Here is an 18218-nt window from a genome sequence, read left to right on the forward strand (position 1 = left end):
AGCATATTTTTCCATTCCACCCAAATCCTCACCCAAATCCGCACCCACATACTGACCCAAACACTGTCCCACACACCGACCCCTATACTGATCCCCATGCCGACCCAGGCCCACTTCCCTCTCCACATGTTACCGTCCCCATCCCTTCCCACATAGACCACCACCCTACCGACCCGGGCCTTTCTCCTGGCCCAGCACCAGTCCCCAAACTACCCACCTCTGCTACTGACGGGCTTGACCAAGTCTCGGTTCTTCCTGGTGGGCCTGCTCTCTCTCTGGACCCGTGTCCACCATCTGCCCAGCCTGCCGCTGCATCCCCTGCTCCTTTGCGCCATTCCAGTCGCATCCGAGTTCCGCCGACCAAGCTCCATGATTATGTTTGTCCGACTATTCCGTTGCCCCCCGCCAACTCCTCGCCTTCCGGTCCTCGTACAAGGTATCCTCTTTCTAATTATTTGTCCTATCAAGGGCTCTCTCCTAAGTATCAATCCTTCATTGCACAATTGTCTACTGTTTTGGAGCCTAACAGTTATACAGAAGCTGCCAAACATCCCCATTGGTGCAAGGCCATGGACGAGGAACTCCAGGCTCTTCAGGCCAATGACACTTGGACACTTTCTCCTCTCCCTTCCGGGAAGGTACCCATTGGTTGTCGGTGGGTTTATAAAATCAAAAGAAAATCTGATGGGAGTATTGAGCGTTACAAAGCTCGGTTGGTTGCTAAAGGTTACACCCAATTGGAAGGTATTGACTATCATGATACCTTTTCTCCCACTGCTAAACTTGTCACTTTCCGCTGCTTACTTGCTCTTGCTGCTACTCACTCCTGGTCACTTCATCACCTTGATGTCCATAACGCATTCCTTCATGGTGATCTCATGGAGGAAATCTACATGCTTCCCCCGCCTGGTCTTCGGCGACAGGGGGAGAATTTGGTGTGTCGCCTTCATAAGTCAATTTATGGGTTGAAGCAAGCTTCTCGGCAATGGTTTTTCAAGTTCTCACAAGCTATTCGATCAGCTGGTTATGTTCAATCTAAAGCAGACTACTCACTTTTCACTAAGAGAAGAGGGAAGTCATTTACTGTGCTTCTCATCTATGTGGATGACATACTGATAACGGGGAATGACTTGAAAGCAATTGATGATCTCAAATCTTTTTTTAATACCAAGTTTCGTATCAAAGATCTTGGTAATTTGAAATATTTTTTGGGAATTGAGGTGGCACGATCGAAACAAGGTATTTTCATTTCACAAAGAAAGTATTTATTGGATATCCTAAATGATGTTGGTTTTCTAGGATCACGGCCTGCAAGCTTTCCTATGGAACAAAATCTCAAATTACTCCCTGATGATGGGCATGCATTGGATGATCCAGTCAAGTACAGAAGATTGATTGGTCGGTTGATATATCTCACTATAACCCGACCGGATATTACATATTCAGTTCATTTATTGAGTAGATTCATGCAATCACCTCAAAAGTCTCATTATGAAGCTGCTTTACGCATCTTGAAGTATTTGAAAGGCACACCAGGGCAAGGCATGATGTTTCCATCTCAAAATTCATTGAAGTTAAAGGCATATTGTGATTCCGATTGGGCAGGATGTCCTACCACTCGACGTTCCACTACTGGTTATTGCGTTTTCCTTGGAAATAGCCTTATTTCATGGAAAAGCAAACGACAGAAAACTGTATCCTTATCTTCTGCTGAAGCAGAATATAGATCCATGGCAGCAGCATGTTGTGAGCTTGCATGGCTCCAAAGCCTTTTTCGAGATCTTCAAGTTCAAGACCAAGGGCCGGCTACCTTATTATGCGACAATCAAGCCGCTCTTCATATTGCGGCAAATCCGGTATTTCACGAGCGAACAAGGCACATTGAGATTGATTGTCATTTTGTTCGAGATAAGATTATGGAAGGAAAAATTGTGACGGGATTTGTTCCTTCCATATCACAACTTGCTGATTTGTTCACTAAAGCTCTTGGGAAGGAAAGATTTCATTCTTTGCTAGGCAAGTTGGGAGTTCGAAACATTCACTCACCAACTTGAGGGGGAGTGTTGAGAAAGTCAAGGATCATCATCAAGATACTTGCCATATATTGTAATTAATTATATTCCTATTTTGTATTATGAGCTGTCTATTAGTAGCTAGTTTGTAGGAATTGATTGAAAATATATGACTACATATAGTAGTATTGTAAAGAGATTATTCATTCAATAAGAATCAGTGAATTACTACCTTCCAAAATTTACATATATCAATGATAGTGTCAAGTTGTCGTCAGATATGCAAGTTGTGTCTGCAAGGGCTAACCACAGAGCTACCAAATGACCTCCAGTACTATCCAAACCTCATCAAGTTATCATTAATTGAAACTGATCTCAAGGAAGACCAGATTACAATTCTGGAGAGGCTGAAAAACTTAAGAGTTCTACACCTTAGCTGGAGTGCTTTTGAGAAGAACTCAAAGACATTGAAATTCTCTGCTGGAGGCTTTCCTCGTCTTGAATTTCTTTCACTTTCCTGCATGGACGAAATAGAGGAGTGGATGGTGGATGAAGGAGCCATGCCTTGTCTTCGCCAATTGTATATTGAGCACTGTGGAGGCATGAAGACAGTTCCCGATTGGCTGAGGTACATTACAACCCTCAGGGAATTAGCCATCACTGGGATGTCAAAAGCATTCTACAGTAGACTTGAGAAAGGAGGAGCAGACTTCTACAAAATCCAACATGTGCCTTCCCTTGATTTTGGGCCAGCCATTGAGGAGTTTCTCTCATCACGTACGTGGAATGTATCATAACCAAGCCAACTTCTTCAATTAATTCATTTTTGTTCTTTATGTTTCAACATTACAGTACACTAGTTGATTTCTTTTGTTGTACAAATATATAGATCACTAATCTCAATGTACAGATAAAAAAATTCCGGTGAAGGGAAGCATGAATTTCAATTGTTGACACACGCCATGATGATAAGGTAATTAGAAGCCCAAGCAAATTTTTCATGTTCCACTCACGTCAACGTTGTTTGCTGATTCTATTGCGAATGGAAGAGTAAAGTTGATGCACTAGTACTTGTGATGTATGCTTTTTTTTCCTAAACATTTAGTTGGCCAAACCAATATGTCCACTTCGATTAATTTTTTCCATGGTTTGTGCTTTAGCTTATTGAGTTTACTGGATAGTTTTGTTACTGTCTTGCAGGAAAAATTGAACGAGGAAAAGCTCTGACCAAACCGCTTAGTGCTGAAAGCCTGAAGCTCTCAGAACCTGCATTGCTCGCTGCTCAAATCTGGTTAAAATTGTTGAAGGCTTGAACCTTGAAGTATGTTTTATATTTTACTTATCAAGTAAAAGTACTTCAGTTAAAGACATCATCTTCACGTTGAGTAATTTCTTCTGTATTAATTGACTCTGCATTTATAGCTTCTCAATTGGATAGCAAAAAACATTTATTTTTTAAGACTCTTTTGTTAAAAAGTATTTAGGTTTTGAACAAAAACATTCATGAAATGGACTGTTATTATACTCGACATGAGGTTACTCTCTCAAAGTGGGACTCTGTACGAACTCTTCGTCATCTCATGTTTTATGCACAATGTTTTATAATGTTGGCATGAAAGTTGTGCCAAAGACATAAAGTTGTGGAGAGTCCATGGATATATATAGTCCTACTCTTGAGACTTTTTTTTAATTCCTATAGTTTGTCAAATATTTGATTCTTGGAATGGAGTGTTTCTCAGTAACTTTAGTAACCAGGAGACTAGCTACGCTATAAATTTAACTTCGTTAAGCAGCATATGTACGTTCCTGTTTAACTAGCTACAGTTTGTCATATGTACGTTCCTGTTTAACCTTATCTAGTATAAATAATATCTGAATGAAAAACTTGTCCAAATTTAAATGAACGTTATATTGTGATGTGATTTAGGGAACAAAATTTGATACGTAAGTTTGACGAGTGTAGTAATGTTGTGTGAAGAAATTTAAAAGTAACGGATAATTGAGTATCACCTTTGTTGCAGGTATGTTGTAAACTTGTAAACGATGGATGTTATTGTGAACCCACCATGAAGCTAATAAAGAGTTACCATCGGAAGTCTTTGAATAACTAGTTCTTGAGTACACTAGAATTTTAAAGATATCCCAAAAGTTGTATTTGATTAAGGGTAATGTTAGAGAGACCAAGTTTTTAAACAAAATTATGTAAGCCAAATGATGTATTTGTTGATGATTGAATTATTACTTAAGTGTTGATTAACGTGTTTATTTCTTTTGGTGATACATCATATGAGATTTGCAAATTTGGTTTAAAAATTAGTGTGCCTAGCATTATCCTTTGATTAATTCTTGAGTGATGATTACAATGAAACAACCAATGATTTAAATAAACAGATTACAACTTCCTGGAACAACTCAAAGGACTATGGTAATTAAAACGACATTAATGAAAATTAATCCAACGAAATTTGAAAGATTTAATTATTACTATATAAATTAAACTGCATTTTGGAGGCTAAAATGACCTCATATGGCTAAAAATCATCTTATGTCACAACAAAGTAGTAAGTTTGAATCGTGGCGTTATTCCCTATTCGAAAAGGTATCAACAACCTAAATCTGAGCTCGGACGCGAAATCTGTAAATTCTCACTGCTTCTTTTTGTCTTTCTACGGTCAATTTTCTCTTCAATCTATTCAACCATTTGTTTTACATCATATTGGTGAACTATACTACATCAGCCCTAAGTATCAAATTGATGCAAAGAGCACAATTTTAATGATGATAGAGCAAATAGTTTATTAGGTATTGGTATGATGCCTAATCATGCACAATACTAATCAAATTGTTAAGGCGTTGCATTCGCCGTTCTATCATCTATTTGTTTATTCTTAATCAGTGCTTTGGCTTGCCGGTTCCCCCATATGTATACATTTTCTTTTCTCCAACATTATTGTTGATTGCATCATAGAACTACTATATATTAACATATGGTATTAATATGGCACTATTGCGTTTAACAAGATAAGGCACATTGCTTAAACAAATATAGCCTCTAATATTCGATTTGACTTGACAATTGACACAGGTTAAGTAGACGCAAGGTTTTTCTATAATATACACCAGCAATGGCGGCTTCAAAATTCAAATATTTGGGGTCTTAATGTTAAAGGTCTAAATTTTTTAATAGAAACAGAGTGCGAAGTGTATAAAAAAATTTCAATTTATTCACTGAGACATTTCGTCTAACACTTAATCTACTTTTTATTGTTAGTCAAATTATGTTGCGCACATATCAACAAATATTGACATTTGCCGAAGCAATTTTATGAGTACTATTGAGAGAATTTGTCGAGTGCTATCAACGCAACCTGACAAGTGTTGTCGAGATATGATTATTAGGCATTACATCAAACGCTTAGTGGGTACAAAAGGGACTCATACCAAACATTGGAAAATTCTTGAAAAATCTTCACATGTAGATCTCCCAAATTCTGGGAGTTCATGGAAACACTTTGGTCTCACTGTACATCTGCTTCAATGCACAAGCATGTGGAATGCACAAGTGCTTGAGCTGGTTGATTATAATTGTCAAAATTCAACTATGTAAATTTAACCGTCCAATGCACCAATGCATCTCATACACCGACGCATTGTAGAATTTTGCATTTTTAGAGGCAGTAGATGAAATCTTATTCTATTTTTTAGGGTAGCTAGATGCAACATTATTATTAGCTCTCAGGTAAGCATATTTCTGTCTCTTAATTTCTTAAACCAATCTAATCCTACACGCATAACCCGTGAGGCATGTAGTAATCTTGTTCCAGGAGTTCGATATGTTGAGATCCGACACCTACCATGCAACATTTTATTTTCTAATGGTTCAATAGTAGGTTGATTAGTCATATGACAACGCCACGGCACCAGGTATTCTCATTCCCCTAGTAAATACAAAATAAATAATCGTCCTTCTGAGCTAGTTCAGTGTCCATCTACAATACATGGACACAATGGTATCTTCTCGTATTTTCGTGTTATGTCGTATTTTTTTATGGTCATATAATAATTATTTGAGTAAACTGCCGATTTGCCCCCTGAACTATCACCCAACTTTCGATTTGCCCCCTGAACTTTTTAATTGGAAAATTAAGGACTTAAACTAATTTTTTTGGCCAATTTGCTCCCTTCTATTAATTTTTCATTCATTCCATCCAAATTTCTGTTAAATGGAAGCATATGCACAACATGTGTGGGTAGTTCAGTCATTTCATTCTTTAAAATAATTGAAAACCTTAGATTTCTAAAATATAAACCTATGCAAATATGTGTGATTCTATAGCTTTTCTATCTGAAGGTCTAGTGAAATGACGCTTTTGTCCACAAATGAGAGTTACGTAGTTTGCACATGATGAGAGTTAACGTTAATTTGGATGAAATTTATGAAAAACTAACGGTAGGGGGAAATCGGCCAAAAAAATTAGTTTAAGTCCTTAATGTTCTAATTAAAAAGTTCAGGGGGCAAATCGAAAGTTGGGTGATAGTTCAGGGGGCAAATCGGCAATTTACTCTAATTATTTTTGTTAATTTGATATTTTTCGTGTTCGTGTCGTATCCCTTGTGATCATATTTAAACCAATAATGATCTTAATATTATGTTTTAGAAGATAAACCCTTTTTTTAGAAGATAAATCCAATTAAGAGACATATTTAACCCAATAATGTTCTTAATACTCTGTTTTAGAAGACAAAACGATATAAGTAATGATTTGTTCTTTCATTCAAATTCCTGACCTCTTAACTGCTTGAGACAAACACTTTGTCCTTCAAAAGTCACAAAAAATTAAAATTAAAAAAAAATTGTTGGGTTCACAGTTGCATCTTTAATTTTTTCGAGATCTTAAGGAAAACAGAAAAATATATTGAGGTGACTAGTTGATCTCATGTACTTACCTCGTTATGACTAAACAAGTGATAAGATTGAACCTATGTGAGCCACCCGGACAATCCAAGGGGATTTAACCATATACCTATAAGAAAGTTTTACTTGGTCCAAAGCATATGTTTCCATGGACACACTTTTTTAAAATAAAAAACGGTGTTGCTAGTTCTCACTCATCGTCATATTGTCTAAAATGATAATGTTAGGGAGATCATATTTAACTAATGAGGTTAATATTGGCTCGGAAGTTGATTGGTGATGGCTTAATTTTCATTCCCAAAACTCCACGTATCTTCTGCCTCTGATCACATCTCTCCGCACATTAGCAAATACATGGGAGTGGTGCAAATAAAGGGCGCAAAAAAAAAAAAAAAAAAAAAAAACCTACTGTCACCACGTTATCATCCAAATTACTCCCCAAAGTAGTTAGAAAAAACGTTAACTAGTCATCCAAATAATAGGATGTCCAGTAAAACCAAACGGTCACAAGTGGTAAATGCTCTGGTAATTAGGAGAAATTTTTCAGTGTGATGGGAATACGGTTTGATACATCAAGCGTCATACCACAAGTGGTTGAATATTTGAAATCCAATAACTTGTATTCTGACACTTGATGTACTTAGGGGAGGGTTCGGTACGGTTACCGTACCAAAACCCTTGTACCAATTACCGTACCAAACTTTCGGTTTGGTAAAATCTATTACCATTACCGTACCAAACTTTCGGTATACCGAAGTTCGGTATTGCCAAAATTTTGGTTGGCATGGTATGGCAATGGTAATTGCCATTTTGTTTTGGGACAAAATATGTTTTTGTTTTTTTAACCCAATTCAAGGGCAAAACTTTTTTTTTTTGTACCTTTATCTCATACATTATAAATTAAATTCATCTATTATTCATCATTCACAATTCACACACATAATAATTCAAATGAAGCATTAAGATTCATCATGAAAATTAAGCTTACAATCCAAATAGAAGTTACGAACCAAAACAAATAGAAATTAACAATCCAAATAGAAATTAAAGTTTCAAACCAATTGAAAATTGGAAGTAAACTTCAAAAAAGAGAATTCATTGATCAGTTATTCAAGCTTGAGATGTCGAAGCTTTTGGAGGAGACATTGAACTTGTAGAAGATTGAGTTTGTGTCAAGCTTACATTACAAACAAAGAAAACATATTAATTAGTAGCAAGAAGAATTAAAGTTGAAAACCATTTAATAACAAATTTACTAAAAAAATTAAAGCATATCTTTCTTGTTTTCTCTTCTTCTATTTTCTTGTAAAATTGAAGCATATCTTCTGTTGGTCCTTGTAGAAGTTTACTTCACCTGCCCTAAGCCAACCACTAGTACACACTAGTGCCTCAATTATTTTAGGAGTCAAGAATACCCTAAAAGGGTTCACAACCCTCCTCCCTAGACTAAATGCATTTTCACTAGCAACAGTAGAAGTGGGGGTTACAAAGATATTTTGGCTATTTGTGAAAGAATTAGGAACTCTTTTGTGTTTGATTTCCACAATTTTAAGAGATCAAAATCACCAACAACAATGCTAATATAAGTAGGGTTTTATTTTCAAATTATTGGAATATTATAAATATTAGTTATATAATTATGTATTATATAAATTATAAATTATAAATTATATTATATTTTCGGTATGGTACGGTAATACCGTGGTAATGATATCAATTACCAATACCGTACCATGAAATTTCGGTACGGTACAATACCGTACCATTACCAATTGGTACAAAAAATTTGGCACAAAATCGGTATGGCACGGTTGGCAATTCGGTTGGCACGGCAATTTGGCAAAAAAATCCACCCATGTATTAAGCCGTGTTTCCAACACACTAAAAATCTCTCGGTAATTAGGGTTTTCTTCATGGTTTTCTAGATTCATACATTTCACTCTCCATATAATGTAAATTATTGTAGAATATCGATTGTAATCAAGTAAAACCAACCCTCCCTCTGTCTCTTTCTCTAGTGTCACCAACGCGTGGTGCACCGGCCATTTGCATTGGTGGATGCATTGGTCATCCGGCAAACGTTGTCATCCAATTTATCTAATATATATAAACAAGACAAAAAGCCTATATTTATGTACTGTAATTTCTGTGCAATACGTAAATGTGTGGACATCTGGACACTTCCATCGATCGTTCCCCACTCACCATCACCCATGCCCCATTCAATTTTATACATCAAACAGTGGAATATGATCCCTACTCTTAACTACTCTATTGACAAAAACGCGTTATCTTCTACGCTTTTGGCTTCTCCTATCTTTTGCTTGTTCCTTTAGGGTGCGTTTGGTACGTGGGACGGGACGGGATGGAACGGGACGAGACGTTCCGTCCCGCGTTTGGTGCGCCAAAAATGGGTGGAACGGGCTGTTCCACGGGACAGATTTTGGGTGTTTTTGCGTTCCACCTCTCCCCTGGAACGGGTTTGTTCCACGTATGTGGAACACAATGTTTTACCATTTTAAGACAAATATACCCCATGTCTTTTTCAAAAATTACACCTTCGTTCCGTCATGTCCCGTCTCGTCCCGTTCCGTCCCGTCCCATCTGCGTACCAAACGCACCCTTACTTTTTTCCTTGCGTTTTTTTTCACTTTCCACCCTATAATTCCGATGGTATAAATACTACCCCACCTCCACAACCCCACTGTACCTAGAAACCCACCCACCCATCCTCATTTCTCTCTTCTTTCTGTGTGTGCTTTTGTAAATCAATCACTAAGTAGCCTAGCTTGCTAGCTTGTAATAATGTATCTCTCTCCCAAAACCATGTTCTTAAATCTTCTCATCTTCTTCTTTCTCGTCTCTCCTTCTCTTTCGGTTTCGATTCCGAAAGATCAGAACAAGCTCCAAAACAAGTTGAAGAACGACACTAGTGCCTTTTCTCTCTCTTTCCCTCTTACTACTTCTCCACTTTCTCTCTCTGCAAATCCAAACACGTCCAAAACTTTCTCTGTCGTTTCAAACTACAAGCAAAACCCTAGATCAAGACCTACTACTACTGCTGCTACTGCTGGTGGTGCTACAACAAAAACACCATCGTACAACTACAAGCTTTCGTTCAAGTATTCGATGGCTCTCATCGTTTCTCTCCCCATCGGAACTCCTCCGCAGATCCAACAGATGGTTTTGGACACCGGAAGCCAACTCTCATGGATACAGTGCCACAGCACGACCCCCAAACCACGCCCACCACCTCCTCCCATGGCATCGTTTGACCCTTCTCTCTCTTCCACCTTCTCTGTTTTGCCTTGCACTCACCCTATTTGCAAACCCCGGGTTCCCGATTTCACCCTCCCGACCTCTTGTGACCAAAACAGCCTCTGCCACTACTCCTACTTCTATGCCGACGGTACTCTCGCTGAGGGCAATCTCGTCCGAGAAAAATTTACCTTTTCTCGTTCCATTAGTACCCCTCCCTTGACTCTTGGTTGCGCTAAGGACACCAGTGACACCAAGGGTATTTTGGGTATGAATGTTGGAAGGCTATCATTTGCTTCCCAAGCTAAAATTACCAAGTTCTCCTATTGCGTACCTAACCGACCGGCTCAAACCGGGTCCAATATGCCGACCGGCAGTTTTTACTTAGGCCATAACCCGAGCTCCGCGGGATTCCAATATGTTGACCTTTTGACTTTTAGTCAAAGTCAGCGCATGCCGAATCTGGACCCCCTTGCCTATACAGTTGTAATGGTAGGGATAAGAGTTGGAGGGAAAATGTTGAAAATTCAACCCTCTGTGTTCCGACCCGATGCGAGCGGGGCGGGTCAGACCATGATTGATTCAGGGTCCGAGTTCACTTATTTTGTGGACGAGGCGTATAGTAAGGTGAGGGAAGAGATTGTGAGATTGGCGGGACCAAAGTTAAAGAAGGGCTACATGTACGCAGGTGTGTCCGACATGTGTTTTGATGGCGATGGTGTGGAGATCGGACGATTGATAGGGGACATGGCGTTTGTGTTTGATAAAGGTGTGGAGATTGTGACGCCGAAAGAACAAATTCTTGCCGATGTAGGCGGCGGAGTCCGGTGCGTGGCAATCGGACAGTCCAACATGCTTGGTGCCGCGAGCAATATAATCGGGAATTTTCATCAGAGGAATCAATGGGTTGAGTTTGATCTGGCAAATCGTAGAGTTGGGTTCGGTAGGGCTGATTGTAGTAGATCATGAGTCTGGATATATAGCGACGATATATATGATATGGTGGCTGCTGAGCAAGTTACTGCAAGGGTGTTTTAACACGTTAGAGGACAAAGAGGTCATTTACATGACGATGACCTAATACCAGAATCTAAACGAGTGAAGAGATGAACTAGTTGCAACTTGCCATGCAGTGGTCAGTGGTATGTCTGGAGGGTTCGCAGTCTCTTGTATGTATATTATTGCATGTACTATATATAAATATAGGATACTGCTAGAGAAACTATCAGTTTAAAATTATATTTTGTAAATTATATGATGCGATTGTTGATGATTGAATTATTACTTAAGTATTTATTAACATGCTTATTTCTTATTAGTTACACATCACATAATTTACAAATGTGGACTACCAAATTGATTTACCTAAAATTACTCAAATATGTATATGGTGAGACCAACGTATACACGGGATGTGAAATAAATAATCCAGGCGCATCGCACTTCGGCTCTAGTCAAGGTTGCCACTCGGACCTAAGACGGATCAAAGAAGAGTGGGCAACCTCTCTCACTCTGGTAAAATGATCATCATCTCGCTTTGTTTTCCGGTTGGGATTAAACTCTGGACCTAACCTAATCCTAATTATCTTACTCCGCTTTTGTTCGTCACCTAAGCTAACAAGTGTTTGATGATAACTTTGCTCGGCTCACACTCTCTCTCTAATAATATTGTGTCCAAATCTAATGAAACAGTACTATAATCTTGAAAGGAAAGCATGGAAATGTGTCCCCCATCCCCATCAACAATAATGGAGTTGTTATAAGATATGAAGATTAGTTAAATGAATTCGAACTTTGAAGAATTTGGTTTGTTTTTTTTCCTTCTAAAATTAATCAATTACATTGAACATGGACATGCACCCTTTTAATCTAATAATTAATCCAACAAAGGAAGGAAGGGTCGAACCTCGGGTGTGTAAACTCCGAATCTCACTCATTACATAGTAATAGCCTTCTTTTTCATCATTTTGGGTGAGAGAAATTCGAACTCAAAATCTTTTTAAATACATAAAAGAGAAATTTAAACTCAAAATCTTTCTAAATATGTAAAAGATAAATATGTACCACCGAACCAGTATGCTTCATTTCATTTTTTACGTTTGGTTGATCATTTTTTGTAATACAAACGATATTACTACTTTAATTTGTACTAAAGGAGGGGGTTGAACTCAAGACGATGCAGTGAGTTAAAAAGAATTAACCTGGCGAATCCACCCCTTGTTTGTATTTGATCATTAAAAAGAAGGAAAAAGAAGAAGATGCTCCATTCCATTCATGCCACTCAAACATTATCAATGTTTGAAATTTTTTTAATACGGTCAATGTTTTAAACACTAGACATCATGAACCTGAATTAGAAAAATGGTGAATGGCATTGCATTACCACATAGGTCTAAAAGAAAGAAAGAAAAACAAATCTATCTACACGTAAAGCTTTTTGTGTATATCGATTCTTTGTTGACAAGATATCAGGTGTTACCAGTGTGAGCCTGTGAACATCTTTTCTTTTTATCTTTCGGTTTGTGTTTGTGTAAACATCCAAAAAAAAAAAAAAACACAAGCCATGGGATTAAAACCGGCAAATCACCGTGCCTAGGATTTAAGGAGGAAAATGTGGGCTCTACCGAAGTTGGAAGCGTGCAGTGAAGTGGAGACACCTACTTGGGACTCTTCTGCCGACTCAATACTCCTCCTTCCACAAATATTCCCGACAGCCATTGACATTTCCTTTTCTTTTCTTTTGTTTGTTTGTTTAAAAGTTAAAGGAGGGGGAGGGAGGCTACCTCATCTCAGGTCAAGGCCAATAGGATTTTCTCTCGGTTTTTTTTGTGAGGATCTAAAAAATTCATAAATTATGTTCGTTTATCGTAAATTGTACAGTCAGTTTTTGTCAACTACTGTTTATGTTTAATTTTAAATAAAAAAATTAAAAATGATTTTTGACCACACAATATACTATAAATGGACACAATTTACAGATCCCCAAAATTCTCACAAAGAGGATCAGGAATGAATTCAGATTCAGGTCAGGTCATATCACAAGTTTTTATGAGAACGTATATAGATGGTTTTAGCATTTTATGAGTTTTTTACTAATCGTTCACCAAGTGGAATTGTCGACAACGAAATTCGAATCTTTGATCTAACAAAGAGAATCCTTGCTCACTTAGAGCAACTCACCCATGGAGCTCTCCCCCTAGCAATCCACTATTCAATCCACCCTATTGAACAGTAACTGCCTTAAATGAATAGTAACTACCATTAATGAACAATAATTACCATTTACATCTCTACCCTTGGAACCCTCCCTCTGGCAATATGCAATTAAAATAATAGTTTTTTTTGTTTGTTTAAATAATAAAAAATTACAAAAGCTCTCTCTCTCTCTCTGACACAAAAAAAATAAAAAATTGCAAAGCCCTTGGGCCACAGGCTCGTCGACTCCCCACCCCACCTTCGCTCGGGCTCCCACCGTCGCTCGGCCTCCACACGGCTGGACCTCTCTCCACCGGCCCTCGGGCCTTTTGTCCTCGCCTGTCGCCCGAGCAACCAGCCTGCGCGGGAGTTGCTCTTAACCAACGACTTTTTTTTTCTTTTCCTTTGACTCTGATTATAGTGTAATGTTATTTTTAAAGGAAAACTAATAAAAATAGTTTGAAAATTTTAAGTTTTAACGATAAAGACAAAGTAAAGGGTAAAATGAATCGTACCATGATTGACTTTTTAGTGTAAAAATATGATTTTTCGTTAAAATGAACAGTACCGAAAACTTTTCAATAAAATTTCCTATTTTTAAAAATAATTTATTTAAGATTTTATTGAAAAAACATATCCTGTGATGTCTTTCTTCTTATCCTTTTTACCTTGTCACGTGGAACTTGTAAAAATGTTCCATCATTTCAATTGTGCATATATTGACAAAAACATTGATGATATATGTCCACGTGGCGACAGGTCAGCCAAAACTATCTCTTTACGTATGTATATCAAATCATATATAAAGTTGCATGCATAGCCATGAATGAATGAGATTAATTTAAAGAAAAACTAATGAAATGTGTTTGAAAACTTTAAGTTTTAACGTTAAAGATAAAATGAAAGATAAAATGAATAGTACCAGGATTAACTTTTTAGTGTAAAAATATGATTTTTTGTTAAAATGAATAGTACATAGAGCTTTTCGTTAAAGTTCTCCTAATTTAATTAGGGTAATACTAAAAAGACCAACTATAAGAAATTAAATAAATCATGCGAGGTAATCTTTGATGATTGAATTATTATTTAAGTATAATTAAAGTGTTTATTTTTTATTGATGATACATCATATGTTTACAAATTTTGTCTAAAAAATTAGTCTACATAGTCATTTAATTAACTTTCAAAAGTTTAGACCACTTGTCATCCTATGCTTAATCTGATCTAAAAAATGCATACATCATCTCGAATATAATGTGAAGCATTTGATTAAGAAACGTGATGGTTCACGAAAAGCAGACCTAATTACACCCTAGCTAAATCTAGAGAAAATGACCACAAGAGGCATGACTAATGCTCTCTCGTGAATTTGGTGAGTTATGATTGTGAATTTGGAAACTAAGTTCATGATAACATCGACATAAAGCAATCCAGTCTTTTTGTCCCAATCATAGTTAAAAAAAAATATGCAACGGATATAATACGTAAAAATTACGTATGTATATTATTTGACAATTTTGCAAAAAAATCAAAAAATCAAAAAATCAAAAAATGTGGCCATATTTATAAATTTTATTTATTTATTTATTCTTATTTCTTCTTTAAAGTATTTGCTATATTAAAAAGTGTATCAAAGTAACATGTATTAACTCTAAAAAATATGTATGTACGTGTATCATACTTTGGAGTTATAAAAATGTCCAAATTAACAAATCAATCAAACGTGTACAAATCTAGCGTTTTCTCTTGTTTTTTCATCCTTTTACTTTGGTTTTTAGTCGTAATTTTGCACCCCCACAACAAAATCAAACACAACAATATGAAGGGATGTACTATCCACACACTCCTTTTTACTTCTCCCACATCTCTTGTTAATTTCTGTCATTTGATTTTTTTTAAATCATCCGATCCGACGGTAAAAAATTAAAAGGGCGTGAGAGAAATAAAAAAAAGGTATGTGGATATCACACCCCTAAAAACAATTATAACTATGTATCGAACTCATCACAAATTAATTAATATAGCATCTTATTCACTATTTTCTCGTCAAATTAATTTAGACTCACATCAGTCAAACATGATAGCTCATCCAACCAAGTGTAGACAGCAACCCCTAGAACATTGGCTAATTTTTCTTTTCCTTTTATTTTTTTGCCTATTTTATTCTTTATTCTTTTCCTTTTTTTTCATAATTAAGATGTATTTTATTCTTTATTCTTTTCCTTTTTTTTATTCATAATTAAGATGTATTTTATTCTTTATTCTTTTCAATTTTTATATTCATAATTAAGATGAAATTCAGTTTTAAGATTTATAAAAAGGAAATTTTAACGAAAAGCACCCGGAACTGTTTAATTTAACGAAAAACCACATTTTTATACTAAAAAGTCAATCATGGTACTATTCACTTTACCCTTTATTTTGTCCTTATAATTAAAACTCAAAGTTTTCAAGTTTTTTTCATTAGTTATCCTTTATAAAAATGGTTAGGAGGGTACGTATGGTGAGCAAATTTTGAGGTGTGAACAGATTATCCCTAATGTTTTGAGTATGGATGTGTGCAATGAATAACTTAAGGCATTTTAGCTAAAATGGTCCGTGAAATTAGCATAACACCTCATTTTGGTTATTGAGATTTGAAATCGATAGAAGTGGCATCTGAGTTTGTCCACAGTCAATCATTTTTATCATTATGTGGAAAATCTTTATTAAATAAAAACCAAAATGACAAAAGTACCTCAATATAATAAATAATGGTTCAAAATGATTTAACAAAAATTGAGAGTATTTTTGTCATTTTGATCCTTATTTAACAAATATTTTTCATGGCAGTACCAAATGAGTTCTATCGATTTTAAATCTTAGGGATCAAAATGAAAAGTTATGTTAATTTCAAAGAACATTTTGACTAAAATCCTAAACTTAATCACTCGTTCGATGAATACTGATCCTACATATATGATAACTTATTGTTATTTTGTGAACTTTTGATCCATACCTCTCCTTTTAAGACAAACAGAATAGAAAAAGAAAAAAAAAGGTTTATAGCAAAGTTGCAAAGGTGGCTCAAAGTGGGGGAATGTAATGCACAGTTTTTCAAATATTTGATAGGAAAAATCCAAAGCGAGTTTCAATAATTTCAACCTCATGTGTTCAACATTGGATGACCGGAGTGGCTTCCGAGGAAAAAGGTGTACCATCTCGATCACCAAAAGATTCAAAGTTTATATTGAATGGCATTGCAATTTGCAAACAAGCAAAAGCTAGTTTGATCATTTAGGAGAAGACAGCAAATAGCTGGCCGAAACAGTAAAAGGCAACTTGTATAGTTGTATGCATGCTAGTTATTTTAGGGTTGGCTGCTTTCACTTTCAGCCGATCCTCGAGGACCGGAGCCTAAGCTGGATATGACGATGACCACTCTCGCTTTCTGCATGATGAAACGTACGAGGAACCCTAGTTTTTTTCCATGGCTAGTGAGATTTACAACCCTTGTTTTTAGCCTCTCGCTTACTCAGGTGAGCGCAGAAAAAATATAAGCTCTTGATTTAATTAGACTGCAGATGATTAAAAATGGAGTGTGAAGAGCGTTATCCTTTTTCATTTCTCCCTTTCTTTTCTTTTGCCATTTTACAGAAGTACTCAAATCAAAAGTACTGATTAAGTTATTTGATTTGTAACGTGATGTTTCTGTTTGTCTTTATGCGTGAAAACGCCACATCCTTATTCTAAAAGGCTTAACTTAGTGAATAGGTATTGAGTTTTTAATCATTCATCCCAAGTTCGAAACATTCTTTTTTTCCCTAAATTATTGTAATAGTTTCAAACTCCTCATGTTAACAATAGTAAAATTAAAAAAAAAAAAAAAGGCTTAACCTGACTTTTCCAAAGAAGATATATAGTTAGTTTCAGAAAGCTTGACAGAGGCTAGAGTAGAGATACACGGGATTGAAAAGATAGGAGATGAAGTTGCGGAAGCCATGGTAAAAAAAAGGATCAGAGGCTCAATACCATGTAAAGTTGGGTGCGTTTTTGCTTAGCACTGTAGGTGTAAGTTCACCTTACACTTAAATGTTAATTTTTTCAGTTTAAAAAAAAAAATTAACCAAGATTAAGTGAAATGACACGTAACAAATGATTAGGTGTATGGTGAGTATACACCACAGTTTATCATGGTGAGCAAATATGCTCCTTGTCATTTTTTTTATTCTTATTAATTGTATAATTACAACGTTAATATACAACTAGGGATCAAGAGTCCTAATCATAAAGATAAAGATTACATTAGAATTCGTCCATTTCAATTATCATGAGTTGCTAAGTGAATTGATGGATTCATTTTGACTCTTATTATATATCTTATGAATCGCGTGTTTACCATCTATTCAAAATACAACAAATAATAAAGAGAGTAATGACTGACTAACAACCTTTTCAACACTATAGACTACATAGTATAGTGGCTGCCTACTAATTAACAAAGATGTTTTGTCATGGTTTTATATTTAATGGTCCCCTCTCAGGCTCTTCCTATTCTTTTTCCCACGCGTTAATTTGTTTCAATTTCAAAGTTTTAAATTATTAACGAAAGCAAATAATGACAGCTTGCTCTTTGCTCTTCAGGGACTTGGTGGTATATATCATATAGGAACGACATATACTCCAAATTTCTGTGGTTTGAAGCCGACGAATTGTGAGATTCAGATTTTTCACGAAAAAGAGAGATTCGGTCCGTTTAAGTTTTTTATTTTTTATGAAGTGAGTAGGATTGACTAATAGAAGTTGTATGATTGAAACTGAATGATCCAAACCTCTCAATCGGACAGCTCCAAACACAT

General features: G+C 36.1%; 1 protein-coding gene and 1 long non-coding RNA gene across 3 annotated transcripts; both read left to right on the plus strand.

Annotated features, from left to right (window-relative positions):
• Positions 1-2493: 2493 nt before the first annotated feature.
• Positions 2494-3463, plus strand: LOC139193545 (uncharacterized). 2 transcript variants are annotated; one of them, XR_011577758.1, is made up of 3 exons: positions 2494-2789; positions 2923-2985; positions 3213-3463. It is a non-coding gene; the product is annotated as an uncharacterized lncRNA (long non-coding RNA). The 2 variants fall into 2 exon arrangements; XR_011577757.1 differs by lacking the exon at positions 2494-2789 and having other exon boundaries at positions 2851-2985.
• A 6092-nt stretch (positions 3464-9555) lies between these two features.
• LOC103432309 (aspartic proteinase PCS1-like) lies at positions 9556-11485 on the plus strand. The gene has a single exon (XM_008370497.4). The coding sequence runs from the start codon at positions 9733-9735 to the stop codon at positions 11152-11154; it is 1422 nt and encodes a 473-aa protein (XP_008368719.2). The 5' UTR covers positions 9556-9732; the 3' UTR covers positions 11155-11485.
• The last annotated feature ends 6733 nt before the right edge of the window (positions 11486-18218 follow it).

Source organism: Malus domestica, chromosome 17 (genome assembly GCF_042453785.1).
Source record: "Malus domestica chromosome 17, GDT2T_hap1".
Taxonomy (NCBI): Eukaryota; Viridiplantae; Streptophyta; class Magnoliopsida; order Rosales; family Rosaceae; genus Malus; species Malus domestica.

Bases quoted from the DNA above. Each gene is read 5' to 3' on its own strand.
- LOC103432309 (XM_008370497.4), top strand. From the start codon at position 9,733: ATGTATCTCTCTCCCAAAACCATGTTCTTAAATCTTCTCATCTTCTTC.